This window comes from Acomys russatus, chromosome 27, assembly GCF_903995435.1.
Source record: "Acomys russatus chromosome 27, mAcoRus1.1, whole genome shotgun sequence".
NCBI lineage: Eukaryota > Metazoa > Chordata > Mammalia > Rodentia > Muridae > Acomys > Acomys russatus.
This window is the reverse complement of record NC_067163.1, coordinates 7510911-7535798: the sequence shown is the minus strand read 5'-3', so window position 1 is coordinate 7535798 and position 24888 is coordinate 7510911. Positions and strand designations below refer to the sequence as shown.

Here is a 24888-nt window from a genome sequence, read left to right as displayed (position 1 = left end):
AGCGTGCTGCAGCAGGTGGTGTCTTCACAATAGCGGCCTCGCCTCCTTTGAGAAGAGCCCACAGGATCCTGTGGCAGCTCCAGTTTTGGTTTCCCCGGGGAGCACAATGGTCTTCCTGACATGCACAAGGGCATGGCGTACAAGAATCTCAGATGTCCCTCTCCTCCAACAAGCACTTTTACAGATTCTGTTTATTTTATTGTTTTTACTTTTTCACTTTATGCATATGTCTGCACCACATGTGTGCAGTGCCTGAGAGGACCAGAAGAGGGCAACCAAATCCCCGGCACCAGAGTTGTAGCTCCATGGCAACTGTTGTGTGGGTGCTAGAAAGAGATCCAGAACTTCTGGAACAGCAGTGGACCAGGTCCTAACAGGTTCTGGTCAACAACAAACCACAAAGACCTCTTGGCCACTTGTCTCCTTCAAAGCCTACTGTGAGCTATTTCCCCCGCGGTGCTGGTGCTGGATGCCCTCGTGCTGCTGTGGTAAGGCTACAGAAGGCTGCCAGTCAATAAGGCTCTGGGGGATCCACCTGAATGCTGGGCTGATGGTGGGTACACAAACATCTGTAACATAGGCTTCTTCCTTCAAGAAGTCAGGACGCCATTTCCCCCCACTTCCCCTCCACACACACAGGTCTCCTACTAACCCACTCTACCTCTCAGGCTGAGGAAAGTAGGCTCTGAGCCAACCCTGCTTTAGCTTAGGATGATGTGGCCACAGATGAAGCTGCCCTTTAGCATCTGGACCCTCCAACATCACTCAGCACATATCATTTATACACACAGAGCAGTGGCACATCTCATCCCCTCCAGGTGCCCTCACAGGACGTGGCTTCCAGAGGAGCATCTCAACAAAGGCACCACACCCCTTACCTCAGGCAAGGCTTACGGCATCTGAAATATCACTGTGGTGCTAAAAATGGAAACAAGTTCAAAACAAAGGGACAGGAAAACAAAGTGTGAGGCTTCTCCCGATGTTAGCTATAAAAAGGGTCTCATCAAACCTTGTGCCCCTCCACCTGGAGAGATCTCTGTGTAATTGTATCGAGGCTGGCCCCTTGTCCCCCCAAATCTGGTCCATGGCAGCTGACAGATGTCCAAGAACACACAGACCACACTAGGCTCTGACACACAGCATCATTATAATTTCCTCTCACTTTTAAGTCTCATTCTGAGGCAAAAGACACAATCCTGAAGCAGAAAGAAGCGCAGACACCCCCTGAGAACATCCGTGATCCTCTCGGTTAGGTGAGGATGAGGAGCAACAGGCACAGGCCGCATCTGGAGCGCATGGAGAACCACCAGCCTAACCCAGCACCGAGAGCAGACAGGAGGTCAGGCTGCCCTGCACTGCAATAACCTACAGCAGACAAAGAGCTCGGACGGCCACTTCATACTGTGATGACTCTAGGTTTTGATACCTTAGAATTTCAGGAAGAGGGACGAGACGAACATCCAAACAAGAGACAGAGTTCTAGATAAACTGTGAATAATGAAAGGCAGTAAATGGCTTTACACCATTCTCAGAACTGTGGTAAAAAGGCCAGTGCCCAGGAACTGATATCACAGTAGAGACAGTGGCTGCCATCACAAAGAAGTTCCCAGCACACTTTCATCACAGGCACCCTTGGGCAGGCTGCTGGCACTCCAGGGAGCATAATCCCTCAGTTACTAGGCCAGAGGAAGATGTGCCCCTGGGGAGAGAATCTGAGAGATGAGAAGCACTGGACATAGGAGGAGCCCTGAGGTAAGGTTCTCAGGGAAACCCTGTGGGCAATTCGGAGTCACAGAGGTAAGAGGACAGTCATCGGTAGCAGAGAAATCTGAAAACCCAACACCACCACATGCTGGCAAGGGTGTGAGCAGCTGGAACCCAGCGACACTGACTGGAAGGAAATGCAGTGATGTCACAGATGGCGGCCCCAGGACCCAGCAGCTCCGTGGCCAAGTCACCATCCAGAAACAGGAGCCCACACAGGGACACAATGGCATGATAGTCTACCAAGTACTGCACTGCAAAGTCATAAGCAGACGAGACAGCTATGATGGAAAGCCCGCTATGTCATGTTACAGCCAAAACCAAGCTTGGGAATGCAAATTGTTATGGGTGTGCTATATTTCTCTGGGGGAAGGGGCTCTGGGCCTCAGAGGCTGCAAAGGTTAGGTTCATGGACCTGTCTGCTGAGGCCGAATTGCCCACTACTCTCTGGCACACCAGTTGAGAAGCCTCTGCAGAGACACCTTTGAGTAAGACCGGCAGTCTCAATGCTGGTGGGCCTCATCTAACCAGGTGAAGGTATTACAAGCAAGAGGCTTCCTGGATAAAGTTCTCCCTAAGCTAAGACATTAGCATCCACACCTGCCATGCCAGGCAGCCTTTATACCTGCCATCCACAACCCAAACCTCTTTATGTGCACACAAGAAGACTTCCATCACTGTTTCTCTGGAGGATGTTGACAGGAACAGTGGGACTAAAAAGGAGGATGGGGAAGATGACACCGGCAACCCTCAGCCTCCCACAGGGCTGGGAGGCCAGGATGTGAATGAATGGGTTTAGAACAAGGACTCAGCAGTACCAGAGCAACAATAAAGAAAGCAGGAACCAAGCCGGCCGGTGGTGGCACACGCCTTTAATGCTAGCACTTGGGAGGCAGAGGCAGGTGGATCGCTGTGAGTTCAAGGCCAGCCTGGTCTATAAAGTAAGTCCAGGACAGCCAAGGCTACACAGAGAAACCCTGTCTCAAAAAACCAACCAAACAAACAAACAAAAAGAAAGCAGGAACCCCATCTCACTGGTCGTCCTCATCAGGGAGGTACCCCTTGTCAGAGACAGGTCACACACTGCCAACCAGGTTGCTCACGGCCAGAACCCTGTACAGTGATTCTAGTAAACTTAGGATGTGCCTGGCCTTAGGGCCCTGAGGAGGCTGAGCTAACCACAGGGACCAGACAGAATGTGGGGGATGTGGAGGAAGCCTCCACTCACACCAGCTTCTCCTTGCCTCCTGGCCAGCTCCTGTTAGTTTTTTGTTTTTGTTTTTTCAAGATCTGACTGAGGAGATGCCTCCAGTGCAAAATGTTGTAATTACTCTGGCCACAAGGAACAAGTGGGGGTTAGGGTCCTGATCACTGCATGCACAGGCACTGCTGGCTGTTCAAGGACACACATGGTGCAGGGGACGAAGACCTAATGATTGCATGGGACACACACACACACACACACACACACACACACACACACACACACACACGACACACACACACACACCAGGGGTGGGGCTCCAACATAGTGACATAAATGATGCTTTTTACCTCAACAACTAAGAAAACTCACGAGCAGTTCAGAGGCAGCACAACACTCCATCATCAGCACTCCTAGGCTGAAAGGCAAAGGAACTCACCAGTACAGTTATTTCAGCCATCACTTTGACGGAAACTGGGAAACGTAATGCTGTTCCACCAGCAAAGGAACAGAAGGCCCAGCACATGCTAAGAAAGGCAGTACCTGAAGAGCACAGGGCCAAGAAGTCACACAAACTAGGGAGTACCTGGGCTCCTGGGATACCTCTATGCAGGTATGTTCACCCAGACCTCTCTGAAACCTCCATTTTCACGGCCCAGGGCACCTGTCAGGAGGAGGACTGCATACCCGGCACAGACAGGTCTACACAGGCCATTCCTCTAGAACTGAGACTAAGAGCAGTTCTCTTCTTCTGGGACAGGAAGGAGGTCTGCAGTGAAGGGGGGCATCACTGCCTTTTCCAAACACCAGAACTCCAAAGCAGCCTCATGCACAGCATGTGTTAACAGTAAGTTAAAACAACATGACCCTAAGAATGCAGAACACAAGGTGCCAGCCAATCCAATGAGCAGGACCAACGTGTTATAAAGCCCATGTGGGTGCAGAGCCTGTCTGCACGGCTGAAAACAAAAGCCAGGAATAAAAGGAAGCAAAGGAACAGCCTGACCACGATCGACAGACACATCCTGACCCTCCCTACAGGTCAACTTTAACTCAAGGTCAACCTGTGCACATCTCATCTCATCTCTCTCTCTCTCTCTCTCTCTCTCTCTCTCTCTCTCTCTCTTTCTCTCTCTCTCTCTCTCTCTCTCTCACACACACACACACACACATACACACACACACACACACACACACACACACACACACACACACGAAAAGCATGAGGTGTGACTTGGCAGACCACAGCAGAACTCAGACACTAGAGGAGGGAGCAGCATTCCCAGGGAAGGGAGGTTGCTATTTCAGCCCCATCTTAGATGGAAAATGCTGTGCCTCAAACTCCTGAAATCTCACTGTTCTGTGACACTGAAGTTCATGTCTTGCAAGTACAGGAGAATGCTGCCAACCATGAAGAAGGCAACCCGCCCCCTCCCCCCCACACACACATCAGCACCAGACACGGCCGCAGCCCTACTAAACAAACCAGAAGGAACCAGCCTTGGAGGACTTGTGACTGAGGGTCCTGTGTGTCCCACTGTGAGTGGCAGAGACCATGCAGGCAGGCACCAAACTTTAGTGTTAAGACCAATGTCAAATCCTCTCACTTCTATGCCCATACGGAGGAGTAGGGAAGTCACAGGGAGGACACCCCACACAGAAGCAGAGAGGACACAGCATGGCCCAGGTGCACCTGGCCCCAGCCCCTGGGGGCCTAGAGACAGATGATGATCCCTGGGCTCCAATACACGTGGATTGTAGACCACCAGAAACAAATGGGACGGCGGGGCAAACAGGAAGAGGCCAACTAAGGGCCAGATCAGCATCCCAAGACCTCAGGCCTCCTCTGAGGGCAGGAGCCACTTTTCTGGGCCTAACTACTAAGAAGAAAAGAGCTAACTTCACACATGCAAACACTTCAGAGAAACCAGAAATAAGGAACTCTTCAACAGAGCTCAGAACCCTGACAGACCACAGCTCTGGCTCACAGGCTGTACGTTCACGGGGCCCTCCCTTGACCTAAAGGAAGTATTTCTGGGGACAACAGGGCCTTTCCACACGTTTGGTCCTTAGCAGTGCCACAGCACTGTAAGGCCATAGTGCTTTGCACAACCAGTCCTGCCCTGTGGGATATGGTGCTGCAGGGACTAGACACAGCGGTAACATAACACACACACACAGACAACACAACCCAGGGGTCCAATCAAGGAAGCCGCCAAGTGAGCAGGTACTGGCAGCTTTTTGCTGTTACAGAGACCAAGGATCTTGATACAGTGGCCTCAGCCTTCTGCCTGGCACACACAGCTCCTGCCATGCAGGTGCCCTAAGAGAACACAGCGCCCTCTGAGGGAGTCCCCGGAACACAGCGCCCTCTGCGGGAGTCCCCGGAACACAGTGCCCTCTGCGGGAGTCCCCGAAACACAGTGCCCTCTGCGGGAGTCCCTGAAACACAGCGCCCTCTGCGGGAGTCCCTGAACACAAGCATAAGCCTGAGAAGACCCAGCTCCACATGGGAGCACTGGGGGTGAGGTATCCATCTTTTGGACAGAGAGAACACACACACCTACTTCCCTCTTCACTCTCCTGCATTTCCTGACACCTCAAAGCGCTGCAGTGGGCCTCCAGTGAGCAAGGCATCGACACACCACACAAGCATCAGCAGACTTACATTTCCAGAACAGGCTCCCTTACCTTTCCCAGGACTAAGATTCTGGTCTATAAAGACCTTTAGTTCTCCGTTGGCTTCAATTAGACTGGCCTGCAGAGAGTAACAACAACAACAGTAAATACAACATCTCAAGAGCCACACAGCCAAAGTTGTTAAACACAAGCATACAGGCAGGGCTGCCACTGCTATGCAGAATGGCTCGACAGCAGCAGGAGCTCCAATGCTACACTGCTCCCAGCGGCCACCATGGCGGGGACAGTATGGCCTGCAAATCCAGCACTTTGATGGCAGAAGGACATGGTCACCAAGTGATACATGAGAAGACAGCACATGTCTGACACAGTCAGCAGGAGCACGTGAGGAAGGAACCTAGCAAGACTGTCACTCTCAGCCCTCTCCAGGAAACTGTGGAAAACGTTTATTCCTGCCTTCACCAAACAAAAGGTCAAGCCTGGAAGGGACATCACGGACAGGCCTCTGCCAGAGGGAAGCCACACTTACACCAAAGTCAACTGTACATGGCCACTGGCCTGAGGCAGAGGTCAGGAGGTAGCAATGGAGCTGACTGAACATTCAACTAAATACTTTCCCATGAAAGAAAAGCTGGTGACACAAGTGAGGAAGGGGACAGATGCTGGGGACAGTGACAGGGCCATGTACGGGCCAGGCCAGGAATCCAGTACAACTAAGGTAAAGTCACCTGAGCGTGAAAAGTCCAGGTTGGAAAGCTGAACAAAGTCACATGGTAACACATGGTTACAGATGGCGTTAAGTAAGGCAGGGTTCAAATAAGGCCAGGTGAGTAGGGCCAACAGGCTAAAGCCAGGTTAGTAAAGTTGGGGTCTAAATAAATCCAGGTATGTGAAGCCCAAGCTTAAGGCTAGGAATTAAGATAACACCAGGTAAATCTAAGATACTAAGGCCAGGTGGGTAAAGCCAGGAGGCTCAGGAAAGAGCTCAATGCAGGAACTTAACAGGGAGGAGACTTGGTGGGCTACATGAGCCCAACAGGTAAGAAGACTGTGCGCTGAGACAGGTGGGGAAGAGCGCAGTGTGGGCCAATGGAGAACAGCTAGCAGCCTAAAGCTAACACATCTGGGCTGCAGTGCCAGGATGAGTGCAGAGGAGTTGCTTCCGCCAGGCTCAAGGTCCCAGGCTCCAGGTCCCAGGCTCCAACGACAGCACCACCAAAATGAGTAAGCAAACAGAAAACCACCCTAGGTAGGAGGGCCAGGACGGGAAGGCCAGAGAGTGAGGCTGAGAGATTAGACACAGCGGCTAGGACCACTGCCCCTAACTCGCTCCGAGCAAAGGGAAGGAGTGAAGAAGTTACTGCAGGATGGGTGAGATCTCCAGGCTGGCCATGCCAGGAGAATGAAGCCTTGCCTGTACACCCGCAAGGGAAGAGCCAGGAAATAAAGGCCCAGTGAGCAAGCTAAGATCATTAAAGTCAATGAATAAAACAGGGAAAAAGTCCAAGAGGTTGAGGCCACAAAGGTCAGGATCAGGTCAGGGAGGCCAGAAGGGAAGGCTAGGTGGGTACAGCTAGGTAGGTAAACCAGGCTGTTAAGGCTGAGGGAGGAGGGCTATCAGACGGGTAGGACTGCTGAGTACAGCCCAACAGGAAACTCCAAGGAAACGATGTGCTAAGATCAAGAAGTCCTGAAGCCGGAAGCCGAAAGCCAAAGCTGACCACATCAGGCTGGCTAAACAGAGGAAGGCTTGGGGCTAACACCAGGTGGGCCAGGCCAGGAGGCCAGTGAGGCAAAGGCCAAGCCTCCAGGGCCAGTGAATAAGGTTTACTCAATACCTGGTCAGGCCAGGTAGAAATCTCAGGCCTGAACATTTGGAACAGGTCTAGGGATCCTGAGTCCCAGTTTTAGCAATTATAGCTCAGAGCACTACTTCTTTCCCTGGCTCCCTCAGCTCCATGGGCCAAGGAGGGCGGGGCTCCTAGAGCAGCCACACTACAGCATTGCTCCTGTCTGCCCTCACAGGTCATGGAGGACAGACTCACCCTCATGCTAGAGAAGCAGGCGGCTGGCATTACCCCTTGTCATTCTCTGGCACCTACTGACTATGTTGCCCGGTTTGCCCCACACCGCTTGTGGGTTCCACAGTGGAGCTGCTCCCTGAAGTCAGCATGCTACTTCTTTGCCAGTGTCCTTCCTGACCACCAAAGCAGCACAGGGCAGAGCACACCCTGGGGCAGGCCTAGAAGGGCGGCAGCAGTAAGAGTGTGCCCATGGAAATCAAGTCCACCTCCCAGGAACACAGCCCAGTGTGGAGACCTCGCATGGAGCCATGTCTGTGTTTCTTTGTATTACCACTCACAGAAGTTTGACACCCACCACGGCACAAACCACCTCCCTGAGGCAAATGCTGCTGGCACGAACAGGCTACCTAGGGACTTCCTCAGCTATGCCCCTCCTGTCTCTCAAGTCACACTCAGCCTTGACGTGAATCCACGTCATCTGCGGAGGCGAGATGTCCGCCCAGCCCCAGCAGCATCCCTCCCTTCCACGCAGCCCTTGCTCCTTGCAGCAGGCCTTACAGAGTTCAGTGGCCAGGAATGGCCAGTAGGACCCTCGCAGGGTCACAGGCAGACTTTCTCCACAAGTCTCAATTTGGTGGCATCAAGCTCAACGGTAGTGAATGAGGAAGCAATGGACCAAGACAAAGAAAAGAGAAACACATGAAGGCACAAAGGTCTGTCACCTCCCACTCCAGCCATGGCTGCAAACAAATAATTAATTGTATTCCCTCAAATCCCACTAAGTCCCTTGTTGATGCCCTAGTGTTTGTCACTTTGTTCAGAAAGTTGACTTGGGAACCGGCTGGCCCCTTGATGCACCCCTGCACCCCACAGGGCCCCTGGGTAGCCCCCGGAGGGTCAGTCCTCACTGCAGTGTGCTCAGCAACACCCCTGCACCCCACAGGACCCCTGGGTAGCCCCCAGAGGGTCAGTCCTCACTGCAGTGTGCTCAGCAACACCCCTGCACCCCACAGGGCCCCTGGGTAGCCCCCAGAGGGTCAGTCCTCACTGCAGTGTGCTCAGCAACACCCCTGCACCCCACAGGGCCCCTGGGTAGCCCCCAGAGGGTCAGTCCTCACTGCAGTGTGCTCAACAACACCCCTGAGCACTTCTCATTATATAGCAGTTGGACCTCCCCACATGACAAACAAAATTATCTCTAGATTGCAAAACTGCCGTCAGCGGAGAGCCACAGCTTTTTGGCATGATTTCATGACAATGCTTCAGACAGATCTGCTGTCCAGAGCTAGCAGTAAATACAGAGCTTTACCTCAGCCCCCTTTCAAGTAGGGGTCTGAGATCAGCAGATAAAATCTGACCCAAAAGGCCCAGCAGAAGGCTCCTGGGGCCAGCTAAGGCCCACCCCAGCTTGTCCCAGCCTCATGGGCAGAGGCCACTGTTTCTTAACACGAGTGTTAACACAAAAAGAAAAAACGCAAACTCTCCTTTCCATAAAGGAAACTAGAAAACAAAGCCTCTGGGAGCTCTCCTCAAAGGCATCTGAAGACAGGCAGCACAGTCTCTGTCTAGCTGACGTGGGAGGCCAGCTGTCTTCTTGCAGAGACCTGAACATGCCAGAAAGCTTGCTACCCTCCATCAGTACCCAAGACTAGAGTGCAACAGCAGACAACCTCCTGGAAGGCTCTGCTCCAGTCTAATGTCTGCCTCACACATTCACATGTTGAAAGCTTCCTTCAAGTAGAGAAAATAGGACGTTTAGGAAGCCATGAGGCTGAGGGATAGAGTCTTTGTGATAAGATTAGGGCCCCTACAAGAGGAACCCTAGAGAGCTGCTGCCCTGTCACCGTGTGGGGCCACAGCACAAAGAAACCAGAAGAATATTATTCCCTTGGAGCCCCTCTCTTTCTCATTTTTCCTTACTAAATCCACCTTCAATCTACTTTTTTAAAAAGACCAGCCATAAGCCATTGCAAAATACCAAGCCTGCCTTTGATCTTTAACTTGCAAGTAGATTTCATTACATCTTTATTACAGCAGCTCAAATAGACTGAGACACAGGCCTCCCATCCTCCAGGCTGACTGAGCTGAACTCTATAGCAGAAGGAGCTGAAATGTTAGCACAACCTTTGCAGTCAGCACGGTCTCTGCCTCTTGGTTCTCTCTTGAGAAGCTGGCAGCCTGGTCACAAGAGTGCTTGAACAGCCTGTGGTAGGCAGGGGAGATTCCTGTCACAGAGGTAGGTGAGACTTCAGACAGCTCCAAATCCGTACAGCATTCAACTCCAAGACAGACTAGTCACAGCACTCACTCATCTCACAGTCCTGGCCCACAGAGGCAAAGGATCATAGCTGTATATGCACTGTTACCTTAAGCCACTCAGTTCTGAGGGTGCTTGTCACACAGCACCAGGTGACTGACAGTGGCCACCACTGAGCATCTCTCAAAGGACCTGAACTCGTCTATGTCACACAGGGAGGTCATTACCACCACAGCTCTGGGATTCTATGGCCAGAATGCAGATATACTCACACGTGCACACAGTCCAGCCGCACCTACCCCACCTGGAGGTGATTACAAAGGTTGGTGGAAGCAGAAGGATGAACCAATGGTCAGACAACAACGAAAAACCCAGAGAGCAGAAAACATCCTTAGCCTCCTCTGGAACAGAGAATCACTGGTGCAGATTCAACTCCATCTCCTGAACTGTGACCACCACACAGCAGCACAGCAGCAGGAGTCCCTGCTCTGTGAGCCACACTCTTCTTTGTTTGTCACTCCCCGCTCTGGAGGGGAGGGTGGCATGGAAAAGACCTGCAGCAGCCCCCCACCCCAGCTAAGCCACAGTGGAGCACTGACAGCAGTGTCACCCACGGGTGGGCACCAACCATCTACTCTAGAGGTCACACTACTTCCAGGGTCACACCAGCTCCACTCAAAACTATAAAGGCCCAGCTGGTCAGTGGTAATTATAACAGCAGCATATCCAAGGGTGGCAACTGATGAGTCGCCACATGGCTCACAAGGTCCCCAGCAACACCCCCACCCTCTGCCCACCTTCCATTAGAACACTAGGCATCAGACTAACTGCACTGGACGTTCTCTTCTGCAGTAGCTTTAAGCTGAAGAGCCGACGTCCAGGGAGACTGGCACAGGTCTCTCGCCTGCTGCAGACAGGGCGTACAATGACAATGACCTCAGTGACCGTGACTTCCCCTGCCAGAGGACGGCGATGGGCAGTCAACTCGCCAGAGACTTGCATGCTATTCTGCTCATTTGGCTAATCTTGATGGGACTTGCCAATGGCCAACTTTCTCAAAAATGACAATACAGCCTCAATGACAGCCCAGGGCAGTCATCACCATCCCTTTAAAAAGGCAGTGACCACAATCATAGCCCTGCAGTTGTGCACATCAGATGCAGACCAAAAGCTGACTTTTAAGCAGGACAGATATCCCGTACTCCTGTTCCCTTTCAGCTGCACCCTAGGGCTCAGTCAAGGTGGCTCCCCCCAGGCACAATCCCAGGGGACCCACTTGCCCGGCCCTTCTCCAAGTACTTCCCAGTTTACAACTGGCTTATTTTCCCACTGCCCATCTCTCTCTCTGCAAGACACCTGTCTGGTGGGTGTGGGCAGTGCCTGGCAGCCTCAACACTGACCTCTAGCCAGAAGCACTGTTTGCTGTGAGGCTGGGGCGCACAAGGCAGCGTACCTACCGTGAAGGCCAGGCAGTGAGACTTACTTTCCATTGGAATTCTGTGCTGAAGCATCATTTCGGAGCTTCCCTGTTCTGCTGTTTCCTAAGCCTCCCATTTGTCCTGTGTTCTCTTATTTTCATCATAAGTGCATAGAGTCATGAGGTCACAAACACATGCCCTCATAAAAACTAGGAAAAACTAGGTGTGGTGTCTCATGCCTTTAATCCCAGCCAGGCAGAAACAGGCAGATCTCTGAGAGTTCAAGGGCAGCCTGGTCTACAAAGAGAATCCAGGACAGCCAGAGCTACAGAGAAACTCTGTCTTGAAAAACAAAACAACCACCACTAGGAAAAGTATTATTATCTGTTTCCTGTTTCAGCAGCCAAAACCTAGGACAAGAGTTAAGAATTAAGTCTCTTCTGCAATAACCATGAAACTAACAGTCTCCTTAGGAAACACATGCTGAGACAGGCAGACAACCAACAGACATGCAGGTGTTAAAAGGCACACATGGGGTCATAAATACATTCTTAGCAGCAGCCCAAAATGAGTTGGTGGCCTAAGAGGTCAAGAGGCCAGCTCTGAGGATGCCTGTCAAACACCCAGCAACACTGCCTTTCAACCAATAGGCCTACAACAGCACACTAGATTCTCCTGAGAACTCCACTCACTTGTTAGGCAGCTGACAGGTTATCCCTCCTCAGATGTCAAGACAGACAGACGTGCAAACACTAGCCCCTTCCACCCAGGCACTAGGCCATGTGGCATCCCACAGCTTTCAAAGAGTTGTAATGTGCATGGCAGGATTTGCACACATACCTCTCGAGTGCCCAGCAAGGTTGGGCCTGCTGGCTACATGCTAATCACTCCCAGTGGAGGTTATGGCCACCACCTTCCAGCACGGTCATGTGTCCCAACATGACTGTAGTGGCGGTCAGGCAGCTTTTCCCCAAGTGTACAAAGAGCTACACGCTCAGCTCTGGCAGATTGTGCTGCTCAGGAGCAGCTTCCACCCAGAGCACCTAGACGCCAGCAGCTGGGAACACCCACTGGTGGTCCTCATTCCCCTCAGGGAACATCCCATAACCCTCCTCTTTATGCACTGTTAACCTGAAAGATATCCTCTCCAGCAGCACCCAATAGTATAAGTCCTGAAACCATCCTCGAGCATTCTCCTGACCCCCCAGATGCTGCACAACAGACCTCGATAGCTGGAACTGTGCGACCCCGAGTACAGTCCCTTGTTGGGAAGCCAGCCACCTGGGAGCCACTGTCACCTCTGGAGGCCATCTGTGCCTGCACATGGGTTGACCTAGCGACTGGCTTCTGACCACCAGATTTGGCAGAGGAGAGTTCTGACTTACTGCATCCATGTGCCTGGCTGCCCACCTGTCTGTGCTATTTCCTTCATTCTGAGAAGTTGCCTGATCCAATGCCTTCGAAAGAACTTAGGGTGTTCACCCTCCAGTCGGAGGAACAGAACCCCACCAAGGAATGCTGTAGATTCTGGGAACCACCGTGCCCAGCCTTCAAAGCCATCTAGGTCTTCATCAGGGCTCTGCCAAAGCAGCAGGCCACAGCCATTATTAACACAAAGGCCACCATATCTGGACTGGATTCCAAGCTTATCTAACAAGCATCATAAATGTGTTCCCTTCCAGTGGGGAACAGCAAGGGAGTGCAGGGGTGAGCAAGGCCAATCTGCCACAGAAGAATGAGGACAAGGCAGCTGCTGAAGAGCATCAAATCCACATGCTGAGATCAATAGCGAGGGAACCAAGGAGGGGTTCCCCAACCGCAAAGCCACAAACACAACTGAGGCCCCAAAGCCTCAAAGACCATGTCCAGAGTTAGGGCTCCCCAGACTAGACCCTGCAGACACCTGAAAACCAAGACCCTAGGACACAAGGCTCTGCCACAGGGATCATGGCCAGCTGTGGGAGCGTGAAGCCCTTGACGAAAGTGTCTAACAAACACCATCTGATTCCAGGGGTGAAAGGCAGAAACAGTATTTAAAAATGGCAAGAAACTGATGAAATAAAAATTTCTCAGCCAGGCATGGTGACGCATGCCTTTAATCTCAGCACTTAGGAGGCAGAAGCAGGCAGATTACTCTAAATTGGAGGCTAGCCTGGTCTACAAAGTGAGTCCAGGACCAGCCAAGGCTATCCTGGACTATGAAGACAGAAAAAACCCGTCTCAGGGGGGTGGGGGGTGGGGAAGCATGTAAATGCTTGGTCAACTCATGCAAAAGCTCCACTTCAATTCCCAACACCACAAAAAGAACCATTAAAAAATATATAGAAGCCAGGCATAGTGTCAAACACCTAGTGTCCTAGCTATTCCAGAAGTGGTTAACATGATTTGAGGTCAGGAGTTCGAGGCCAGCCTGGGCAACATAAGAGATGATCTCAAGGGGGGAAAATGGAGAAAGACAGCTCTGATCCAGGACCATGTCAGACAATAACCACTCCAACTGCCCTTCACAGAAAGGACATGCACCGACAAGGCCAACCTGGAGGCCTGCAGCAAAGGATGGGTGCTCACATCTCAGACATCAGGAGACAAACTGAAACCACAGTATGGCCAACATACAGCTAACTATGTAGACACACCTGCCAAGAAGCTAGACCTACTGCAGGAGGGGCCAGGTGCAAGAGCCCAGGAATGGCCATCTGTGCTATGGCCCACCCAAATTAAACATCCAAAGGGACAGACACCAGTCAATATACAGCGGACCTTGTAAGACACTGAAATCTGTTCATGGGACTGTGGTATAGCTCAATGGTAGAGTGTTATCTACTCTGTGTGAGGCCCTGGGTTCCATAATTAGTATTTGGAGGGAAGAAAGTCATGTATATTATAGCCACAAGAAAAAAGAAAAAGAGAAAACAGGTAAATAATGACATGTTTGGGTGACCAAATAGTTCTCACAAACCTAGGGAGATGCCTCACTGGGTAAAATGTCTGCCATGCAAGTCTGACAACTTGAGTTTGAATTCCCAGAACCCACATAAAAAGCCAGGCATGTCTCTGTAATCCTAGCTACAAGAAGCAGAGATAGGAAGACACTTGGGGCTTAATGGCTAGCCAAGTCTATAGCCAGTCAGTAAACTCGGTAAAGTGAAAGACCCTGTCTCATAAAGTGGTAAGCCAGGCCTGGTCTCACAGGCCTTTAACACCAGCACCAAAGATGCAGAGACAGTTTTGATCTCTGTGAGTTCAAGGCTAGTCTACTTTGCATAGTAAGTTTCAGGGCTACATAGTGAGAATCTGTCTGAGAAAAAACAAAAAATAAAAATAAGGTACAGAGCGAGAGGAGAAAGTATCAATGTCAACCACTGGCCTCTATACAGATGTGACACACACACACACAGACACACACACACGGTAATCTCAGCATCAGGGAGGCTAAGACAGGTGGATCCTGAACTCAAGGCCTGAACATACCAAGACCCTATCTCAAAAACGAGGTAAAACTGTCACACAAGGGCATATCTGAACACACTCCTCTGAGGGTTGCCACATGTGCCTATGGAAGGGCTGGAGAGATGGCTGAGATCAAGAGCACTTGCTACTCTTGCAGGGGACCTACATTTGGCTCCTAGCACCCACATGGTAGGTCACAACTATCTGTAACTCTAGTTGCAGGGCACACAATCTTAACCTCGTTCAGAACTCATGTGGGTCTCCTGCTTCTGAAGCTTCTGATAAGCCAGCCCTTCCTCTCCCTTCTGCAGACTGTGGGAAGTCTGCATCTTAGCAATATTCTAGTCATCTACCAGCCATATCAGCTAGTTGTCACCTGGTCAGCTTCTCTGGCAGAACATGGCCCCCTATGGCACTGCAAATGCTCACCTACAGAACCACACTGTCACCATCTTCTTCCTCCTATAGGCCCACCAAACCCAGAATGACCTTCAAGTCTGCTGTTCCAGGTATAGCTGGGTTCGGGGCTCTCCCAGCCTCAGCCCTTCTCCATAAGATTATGCACATTCAAGGAGGTGACTATAGATTTGGTCTTCCTAGAGAACAGGCCACAGAACCTGCTGCAGCCCCAAATCCAAACAAATCCCTGCAGGCACATAACTCCTGCCAGAAGACACCAAATGAAACTATTACACAACAGACCCAAATGGACAACCACCTGGGAGAGCTGCCAGGGAGCTAACTGTCCAGGCGTTCTATGCCCCACTTCCTGATGTCTCAGGGCAGCTTTGGAAAGGGAGAATGGAGCACAATGGCAGATGGCTAGGATACAGAAATTACCACAGGAAGTTAGGACAGGGGGATGCTTCACGAGCAGGAAGTGGCTGCCCCACAGCACAGAACTTCACTTTCTTGACCAACCACAGCAGCTACCGTGGTACCTGCCACTTTCCTAAACCAGGCATGCACTGTGTTCTCAAACAGTGCCCTCCAGATGAACTTAACAGCACGGAGACATAGAACTCAAGCGCCTAGTCCTGCACTAGCCTTGCTAGGCGGCTGTGAATGTGCGTGGAGGAATACTCAAGCACCACAAACCTATGAGCAGCAAAGCTCGGGCTACCTATGGGCTGCTAAGGCGCTGTCTGTCCTCTAGGCCATACTGCCTCACACAAGGCCCTGAGGCAGGGACAGCGAGGCTGCTGGAGGATGCTCTAAAGCAACCGTCATCGTCAACTGGACTGACCAAAAGTACACCAGGGCAGACGCAGGCCTGACGGAAAGCTGGCCCCAAACTCAGCCACCAGGACACATGCAGAGGCTGAAGGATAACTCTCAGTCTCTCACTTTTTGTCTTCTTCCATGCACAGGACCGTGTGGGTTAAAGCCACAGAGGTGGCCGAGGATACCGTAACCTAAATCCCAGGAGCTGAGAGAGCGTTTGCAGCTACAACACATGTTCAGCATGTACAAGGCCCTGGTTTCAAAACCCAACAACTGCAAAACAAATGAAACAAAAACTGACACACATGCAGGCACACTTGGGGCTGAACCTAGGGCTTCAAATCTCTGGTGTTCCTAAAAGGCAAAACAAACGGCAGAGTCTACAAATAAGGCCTGCAAGACTCAGAAGTAGCCCAGCAGCTAAAGTGGTGGGATAAGCTACCACACTGTATCATATGCAACCACCAGAGGGAACCTGGGCTGTGGAGAACCTCAAAGTAATAATAATAATAATTTTTGTACTGCGTGTAGCAGTATATACCTTTAATCCTAGCACCTGGGAGGCAAAGGAGGGGGGATCTGATTTCGAGGTCAGCCTGATCTACATAGCAAGTTCTAGAACAGCCTACATAGAGAGACCTTGTCTCAAAAAAGAAAAAGACATTTATTTTTATGTGTGTGCATGCTTTGCATGCTTGTATGTTTGTGCAGCACATACATGCCTGGTACCCTTGGAGGTCAGAAGAGGGTGTCAGATCCCCTGGAACTGGAGTTACAGGTGGCTGTGAGCCACCGTGTGGGTGCTGAGACTCAAAGCCAGGTCCTCCACAAGAGCGCAAGTGATCTTAACCACAAAGCCATCTCTCCAGTTCCAGCCTCAGAAAAGCATGACGGTCACACTAAAGAAGACCTGCAGCCAGGCACTGTGACAAAGGTCTGTGATCCCAGTACTCCAAAGGCTCATGAGGTTAAGGCCACAAAGACCTCAGAATGAATTCAAGGACAGGAAGGTTAACTTACTTAAGACTATGTCTCCAGCGGAAGTACAAACATAAGAGGGCTGGCCATGCTGCTCAGTGACAGATTTGATCAGAAGACTAGCACTAGGCTCAATCTCTAGTACTATAAAAAGAAAACAAGCAAAACAAAAGCCACTTCCTACAAATAATGTTTTTGATATTAAAATTCAAAGTATAGGGCTGCTGAGGGGGCTCCATGGGTAAAAGCACGTGTCACCAAGCCTAGTGGCCAGAGTTCAAAGGACCCACATGGCTGGACAGAGAAGTAAGTTCTGAAAGTTGCCCTGTGACCACATGTATGACACGATATATGCACATGCAAGCAGGCAGAGACACACACAAATTTTCTTTTCTTTTCCCAAACAGGACTTCTCTGTGTACCCTTGGGTGTCCTGAATTCGCTTTGTAGACCAGGCTGGCCTTGTACTTGAAGAGAGCTGCCTGCCTCTGCCTCCTGAGTGCTGGGATTACAGCCGTGCACCTCCACACAAATTTTTTTTTTTTAAAGGTTTTTCGAGACAGGGTTTTTCTGTGTTAACAGTCCTAGGTGTCCTGGACTTGCTTTTGTAGACCAGGCTGGCCTTGAACCTACAGCGACCTGCCTGCCTCTGCCTCCCGAGTGCCGGAATTAAAGGCATGCGCTGCCATGCCCAGCTTTCCACCACAATTTTTTAAAAAATGTTTTAAATTCCAAATATGTTTAATTTATAAATAGATGAAAAAACGGGGGGTGGGGGGAGAGCAACAGGGGAAATGAGGGAAGTTTTCATTTCTTTCTTTTTTTTTTTGTAGACAAGAGCTGACCTGGAACTCCCTACGTAGAACAGGCTGGCCTTGAATTCAAGAGATCTGCCTGCCTATGTTTTCTAAGTGCTGGAATTTAAGATATCTGCACCATGCACAGCTCATTTCTGAATTTTTTTACAACAAAATGCAATTTATTATTTCATGAATCAGGTTAAGCAAGTTTTACGGCTTTTGAAGTCTGGTTGCTGAAGTCTACGCTGGAGAGGCAAAGTAAACTTTAGACAGCCTGAAGACACATACGTGGTGGCCTGACACTGTCTTTCTAGAACAAACCTGACAGGCATGCATACTCATCACAATCAGCCCTAGAGGACTTATCCTCAGGGTGACATGGCTTTGTAGCCATTTCAGAAGCCGGATCCTGGAAGCCACAGAAGCCAGCAATGTACATGTTCACAGCAAGAGGCCAGGTGCTTGTCCATCTCTGGACTCCAGCCTCCCCTTCCCAGGAAGCTGATGGCAGCAGGCCCTCCTGGACAAACTGCACTCGGGGGCTGAGCTGCTGCAGCCCAAGACCAGCTCTCTCCATGTGAGGAGCCTGCAACACTTGAAACCTAGTAGACTGCAACGTCCAGGTGCCTTTTTGTTCTCTATGCATTCATAGAATCTGAGCTGGATGAAGCCAGTGGACTTGCTCTCCAAAACGCAGCGTCCAGTCCATGGACAGAGGCTCTGGCAAGTACCACTGCTCTAAAATATATTCAAGCTTACTTCCTACATTAACTCACCGGTCCAGTAGTAACTGTCTAAAATCCTACATGTCAAATACACAACCACTAAAATGACAAAAACGATAGCACGACGGCTGTTGACAACGAGGACAGTGAGACTTCCACGCGGCTGGCTGGCTGGCTTGGAATGCCGCGAGCACTCCTCTGGGAGTCTGCATGAGCGTGTTCAAGAGACTGCTCTCAAGGACCCACCCATGAGCAGCGCTGTCCTCCGGACTAGGGTCTCACACTAAATAAGGACGAGTCAAGAGAGCAAGCAGCTGACACTTGCATTCATCTCTTTCTGGTCGTGGGCACGTGGCCGACCAGCCACCCTAGCTGCCCCTAGCACATCTTCACCACCATGATGGTGCCTTCAAACTACAGGCCAAGAGAGACCTTTGCTGAAGTCGCTTTTGTCACAACAGTGAGAACATAACTGATGTGGAAAACGGGTTCTGAGGAATAGGGCACTGCTGTGATAATTCGCAGGCCTGTGATACACAGAAGCCCTGGAATGATCTAAGCAAAACTTACTGGGCCATTCTGATAAACACTCGAAAAGACCAGAATGACAATAGAGATGTGGACACTGAAGGCCAGACTTACGACGCGTCAGAGGGGAACTGGGTTGGAGGCCACTTGTGTTACACTCTGGCAAGCAATCTGGCTGTATTCTGCCCATGCCCTTAAAACCTGAGCGGGGCTAAATTTAAAAGCAATGGGCGACGTCTGTCTGGTGGAGATTTCAAGACAGCGTGGCATCTTGGCTGTGGCATGGTCACTGCTTACTGCTCTTAGTCAGATGACGGGAAGGGACACAATGAAAAAGGAGCACGCACGTGTTTAGAGCTGCAGACAAGGCATTTATAACGGAGGGGAAATCTCACACTTTGCACTGAGGCAGTAAGGAAAGCATCCTTAGGGCAAGGCTCACTGACAGAAAGGGGTGGTCCAACTGGTAAAAATGCCAATTCCAATGGCAAGATGGCTTAGCAGGTAAAAGCAAGCATGGCAAGCAAGGCTCCGTCCCAGAGAAACAATTCCACACATTTGTCCTGCCATCTATACAAATGACACACACACGTGCGCACGCGCACATAACCATACAACAGTTTTGTTTTTTAAAGAAAATGAAAAGTCACTGTGAAAGAGCGTGAACTGAGAATGCCACCAAATGAAAACAACCACTTAGGGAAGGATTTCCCAAGTTTAGCTGAAAGACGCAGGAGGCCACTACAGCCATAGTGAAAAGGGCCATCAATCTCAAGCTGCCAGAACTTGGCACTGTCCTCAGGACAGTTTTTGCAGGTATGCAAAATATAAGAGGAGGCAAGGTTGGAGTTTTTGCAGAGGCTGACAGGCCACTGCATGAAGCTAGAAGCTAAGGCCTAAGGTGCAATGGAGACCTCAAGATACAGAATACATCAGGACCAGACCAAACACCATCCATCTGCCTAAGAACTTGCAAGCACAAGATGGAGCAGGCCTAAGAGGCCTCACATGCTACAGGGGGTGGTACAAGAGAGGCATGGCTACCTACCCCAGTCTGCTACCGCCCAGAGGATTCCATCACACACCCAAGATAACAGACACGCACAGTTTGGTGCCTGCCCTGCACTGGGTCAGTCTTTGCAACTGAGTCTTGGAAGACTGGATCTGAGCCCTAAAAAAAATTTTTAAGACTCTGTGCATGCATACACATCTGTGTGTATCTGCACAAGAGTGCAGATGCCCAGAGAGGCCACCGGTGTCAGATTCCCCCTTGAGCTGGAGTTTCAGTCAGATAGGAGCCACTTGATGTAGACTCTGGGAATCATCCTCTGAATGAGCAATTCATGTCTTAATCACCGAGCCATCTTTCCAGCCCCACCTTTGTTTTGTTTTCTTCTTCCTCTTTTTATTTATTTATTTAGTTAGTTAGTTAGTTAGTTTTGTTTTTCAAGACAGGGTTTCTCTGTGTAACCACCCTGGCTGTTCTGGACTCACTTTGTAGACCAGGCTAGCCTTGAACTCAGAGATTTGTCTGCCTCTGCCTCCCAAGTGCTGGAATTAAAGGTATACAGTACCTCGTCTGGCTCCAGCCCCCCTTTCTTATCACACCGACTGACTTATAATTGGGGGCCCTGCAGAGGATATGTGGAGACCACAAGAAAACTTATGGGACTCAGCCTCTGAGGACCAAGGACAGAATGTTAAGACTCAATATGATGTGTCTGTTGTCAAGCTGACAAGGGATGGACTTGACAGCTCATTGTCAATAGGAGCGAATCACCTCGGACACACTCCTCTGGGCTCGTCTATGAGGGGTGTGTGTGTGTGTGTGAACTTTTCTGATGACTGACAAGTCCAAGAATAATATCTGCCCAGTAAGATGGCACCACTCTGCAGGCAGCAAGTGTAAGTGTCAGCTTTAAACTTGGGAGCAAACATTCATGTTCTAAGGCACAACCACAGCACAGCAGGCCTCTCCAGCCCTATAGCAGGGTCATCACAGCTCACCCTACACATGTGCTTTCCACATGGATGATCTACAGTACCACAGGGAAGCACTGCAGGTAGGCACCCAGAGTACCTGCAGGCACTCACCAGCCCTCCCACCATTGCTCCTTACCCTCCTGCCCACTCCCACATCGACCCAGATCAGCTTCCTTATCCTTTGTGGAAGAAATCCTTTGCCAGCTCTTGCATCCCCACCCTGTTCACCGGTAACTGCCTGCCCTGCCCTGTAGCCTGTAGCCTGTATTTCACAGGGAGCCCGACTCACCTGCTGGTCTGCCTGGGCATCAGCAGGGGCAGAAACCCCTCACCTGTCTTCTATCTACCTTTGCGGTTCTCTTCCATAACAACTGAGAGCGTTTGCCCTTCTCACAGATGGCATAGCCTTCGAAGCTCCACATCTACAGGTTATACTTACAGAGAGTTTTTGGTTCTTTGCTGTTTGTTTTTTGAGACAGTTTCTCTGTGTAGCTCTGGCTGTCCTGGAACTCACTCTGTAGACCAGGCTGACCTTGAACTTACAGAGATCCATCCATCTCTGCCTCCCCAGTGCTGTGATTAAAGGTGTGCTCCACCATGCCCAACTTAGAGCTAGATTTCATCTGAAGGATCAAGTCCTTAGAAACCTTCAATGGTGCCTCTTTATTTTCCTTCAGCACAGGCTAAAAAGTCCCTTTCTAACTTAAAAACATCGTTGGCTACAGACAGGCCTAACCCTTGACTGTCTGTAATCTCCACTTCTAGCCTGAAAACAGGGAGGGCCACTTCACTTCTGCCTAGGTACTCCTGGCCTGTGCCCCCATGTGGTGGGATTCAGCTGCAGCACCGTTACCCAGTCAGAGCACTGGCCTAGCCACACCACAGTTGATAACCTCAAACCAGCTTGACTGGAGATCCTGGCCACCTGTCATCACAGCACACCACCCCCCTTCCCCAGGGACATAGCACATGAAAAAGGGAGTGCATAATGCAGTATTAAGACAGCAGGACTCTGAGCACGCTGACTCACTGAAAATGCAATGTTCCCTGAAACTGCATCCTGCCATGTGGGCTCACAGAGGCATGGGGGCCACTACCCCGTTTACAAACCGTTTACCAAGTCTAGTTACTTTGTGGGCATGCACTGGGAAGGCACACATACGGGTGCAGACAATAACAGGACAGAGCAAGAACAAGCCGACACCATACATAGCTGTGATTCCAGGTGACCTGCATAAAGGTCTCCCAGGGTGTGACATGGCTCCCAAGAGCAGGCCCAGTGCTTGATGACAGGAAGAGAGAGACCATCTGACCATGTGGGTCCCTAAGCACGGCTGAGTCCTCGGGTCTCCAGGCAGGGCAGGACGCATACCATAGACACAGCGTCACAGCACCTGGCCACAACGCTAGCTGACGCGGCATGTCTGCCTGTAATTCCAAGGCTGCTCAAAAAAATCCATGAAACCTAATAATCACAGGACAGTGAACGCGGAGAAACACTGAGAAGAGCACAGTTAGTGTTGGAGGGAGTTAATGTGATATTTGCAAAAATGTACATGGCCAACAAAGCCTAACTTCTCCATACTTATTTCAAAAAAATTGTTCAAAATATTCAGTACGTTCGCGATAAATATGAAGCTAAACCAACCAGCATTTCCATGGCATTTCATTAATCACCAAATGTCATCTTTCTGACAAAAAAAGGTGCCTGAACAAGAAGTTGATATTCAATCCATCAAAGCTGAATGGTCTTACAATACTACATAAAACAAGTACAGCATAAGGTCCATGTTGACATCTCTCCTGTGTGGAAGCCCACTCACTAACAAACACACCTTCACACATTCATTTTAACTGAGATGTATTCAATTTTTTTTTTTTTTATTTAAGCAATCTAAATAGATTGGGGGAGGGGGAATCAAGACAGCATCATCCAACCACAAATAATGTGTCAGGCTTCAGATGACAAAGAGCATTTGTGCAGAGGGGAGGCGCCCACCTGCTGACTCTCCAACCCTCAACCTCCACCCTAGCGCCTGCTTGTCAAATGTCTGAGTAAACCACTGCCATGCAGTACGGTCACCTTCAACTAAAGGGAGAAAAACTGCAAGGAGCACTATGCTAACGTGTTTGCAGCATTCAGCCGTCATACTTACATCTTTTGCCATGTTACCAGATCCAGGAAATCAAGACTGTTAACTGCGTACCCTCCACAGAAGAAACTGAACTTATCTGGTAAAAAGGAAGGGGACAAGTAATGAGTGAGAATGAAAAAAGAAGTTAAAACATACACCGCATTTCAAAAGAAACATCTCCCCACCAGCACGAGGCAGGCCTCCAGGCGGCAGGGGCCTTTCTTGCACAATCCCGACAGGAGAGCTAGCCAGGCAGGTCCCGCACGGGGATTTTAAGTCACCTCTCCAAATGGAAATGCTCCCTGCGGGCACAGCAGCTCCCACTGGCAGCGGGGCCAGACCCCGGGCCCTTGGCAGAGCTAGGCGCAGCCATCGGGCTCACCCCACCTGGGCACGCGGGCCCCGCCTGACCACAGGCCCCACCTAGGCACAAGGCCCCCCACTTGGGCACACGACATTGCGTGGCTCCGCCCGAACCGGAGCAGGCCCTCGGGCTGCCCAAGACCCCAAGGTGTCGTCGACCACTCTGACAGGTGGGCTCCCGGCAGCCCGCCCGCCCGCCCGCCCCACCTGTCACTAGGCCCAGCCACCAGCCCCGCGCACTGGCGCGGAGAAGGCCGGAGGGTGGCCAGGACCCCTGCCCGCCGCCCACGCCACGCCGCGTCGAGGCCGACTCCGGGTTGGGGCTGGGCGGCAGGCGGGATGCGGCCGGACGCGGGAACCGGGCTGGGGCGGGAACGGGGCCGCGCGCCCAGCCCGCGCCCTCCCGCCGCGCCCGGCCGGCGCCCCCCGCCACACCTGGCTGGCTGGCGGGGCGCGCGGGGCGGACGACGGGGGCGCGGGGGCGCCGGCCCGGAGGTCCGGCCCTGGCGGTCCCTGCCGTGAGCCAGCGGCGCCGGGACGCGGGCTCACCCTGGGCCGAGCGTCGGGCCGGCGTGACGTGCGCGCGGCGCGGTGACGTGGGCGGCGGCGGGCCCGCTCCGCGCAGCGCGCCTGCGCGCCTTTTCGCGCCTTCGGCGCCCTTCTCCTCCTCCTCCTCCTCCTCCTCCTCCTCCTTCACCAGCCGCTCATCTCCCGCGCCTCTGGCCGGTGCTACCCGCCCAGGGATAGGGGAGGGGCCTGTGCGCGCGTGCGCGGGTGGCGGGACTCTGCTGGAGACCGCCAGCATTGAAAAGCGCTGCGCGCGCCTACATGTGCGCATGGAGATTGACCACGTGTGTGCGCGCGCTTCTGTGTGTGTACACCAAAGGCCAACTGTTTGCATATCTGGGTGCATGCGCAGGGAGCAGAGGGCCACGTGTCTGCGTGTATGTGTGTGTGTGTGTGTGTGTGTGTGTGTGTGCGCGCGTGCGCGCGCGCGCGTGTGTGTATGCGCCCGCCAACGGTGAAAAGTCTGGTGAATGCCATACCTGTATGTATGCATAGGTCATGTTTGCGCACACCAGTGTACATGGAGATAATCTATGTTTATGCCTGAAATGTCAGCCGTTTGTGCACACTTGAACATATATAGCGAAGAGAACCCTTGGTGCATACAAATATGTATACCTATGTTTAATGTCTGCACACAGAGAGGCGTGTGTGTACGAACGGAGGGGCCAGCTTTGTGCACACCAGGAAAAAGGTGAGTTCTGAGAGTGCTTTACAGTGTGTATGTGCACAACAGGGGAGCAGTTTTGTGCATTTGCACAGAACAAAGTGAAGACTTAGAACGCACAGTGCACAGGCATAAGAGCCCCCGCCACTGCTGGACCTCCA

The 24888-nt window shown here is 51.4% G+C and overlaps 1 protein-coding gene across 5 annotated transcripts in view; it reads right to left on the bottom strand.

The window, feature by feature from the left end:
• The window catches only part of Tfdp1 (transcription factor Dp-1), a 41067-nt gene extending 16978 nt beyond the window's left edge, over positions 1-24089 (bottom strand). For 2 of the 5 annotated variants that reach the window (XM_051169443.1, XM_051169442.1), the window contains exon 1: positions 23152-23227. Coding sequence is in view for 3 of the 5 variants with exons in the window: in XM_051169440.1 (XP_051025397.1) it covers positions 5660-5726; positions 23152-23163 (79 nt within the window). In the remaining 2 variants the exon portion in view is untranslated. Of the gene's footprint in view, positions 1-5659; positions 5727-23151; positions 23228-23700; positions 23724-23928; positions 23998-24042 lie in introns of those variants that run through there. The other 3 variants (XM_051169440.1, XM_051169439.1, XM_051169441.1) reach the window with 3 other exon arrangements.
• Between the last annotated feature and the right edge of the window lie 799 nt (positions 24090-24888).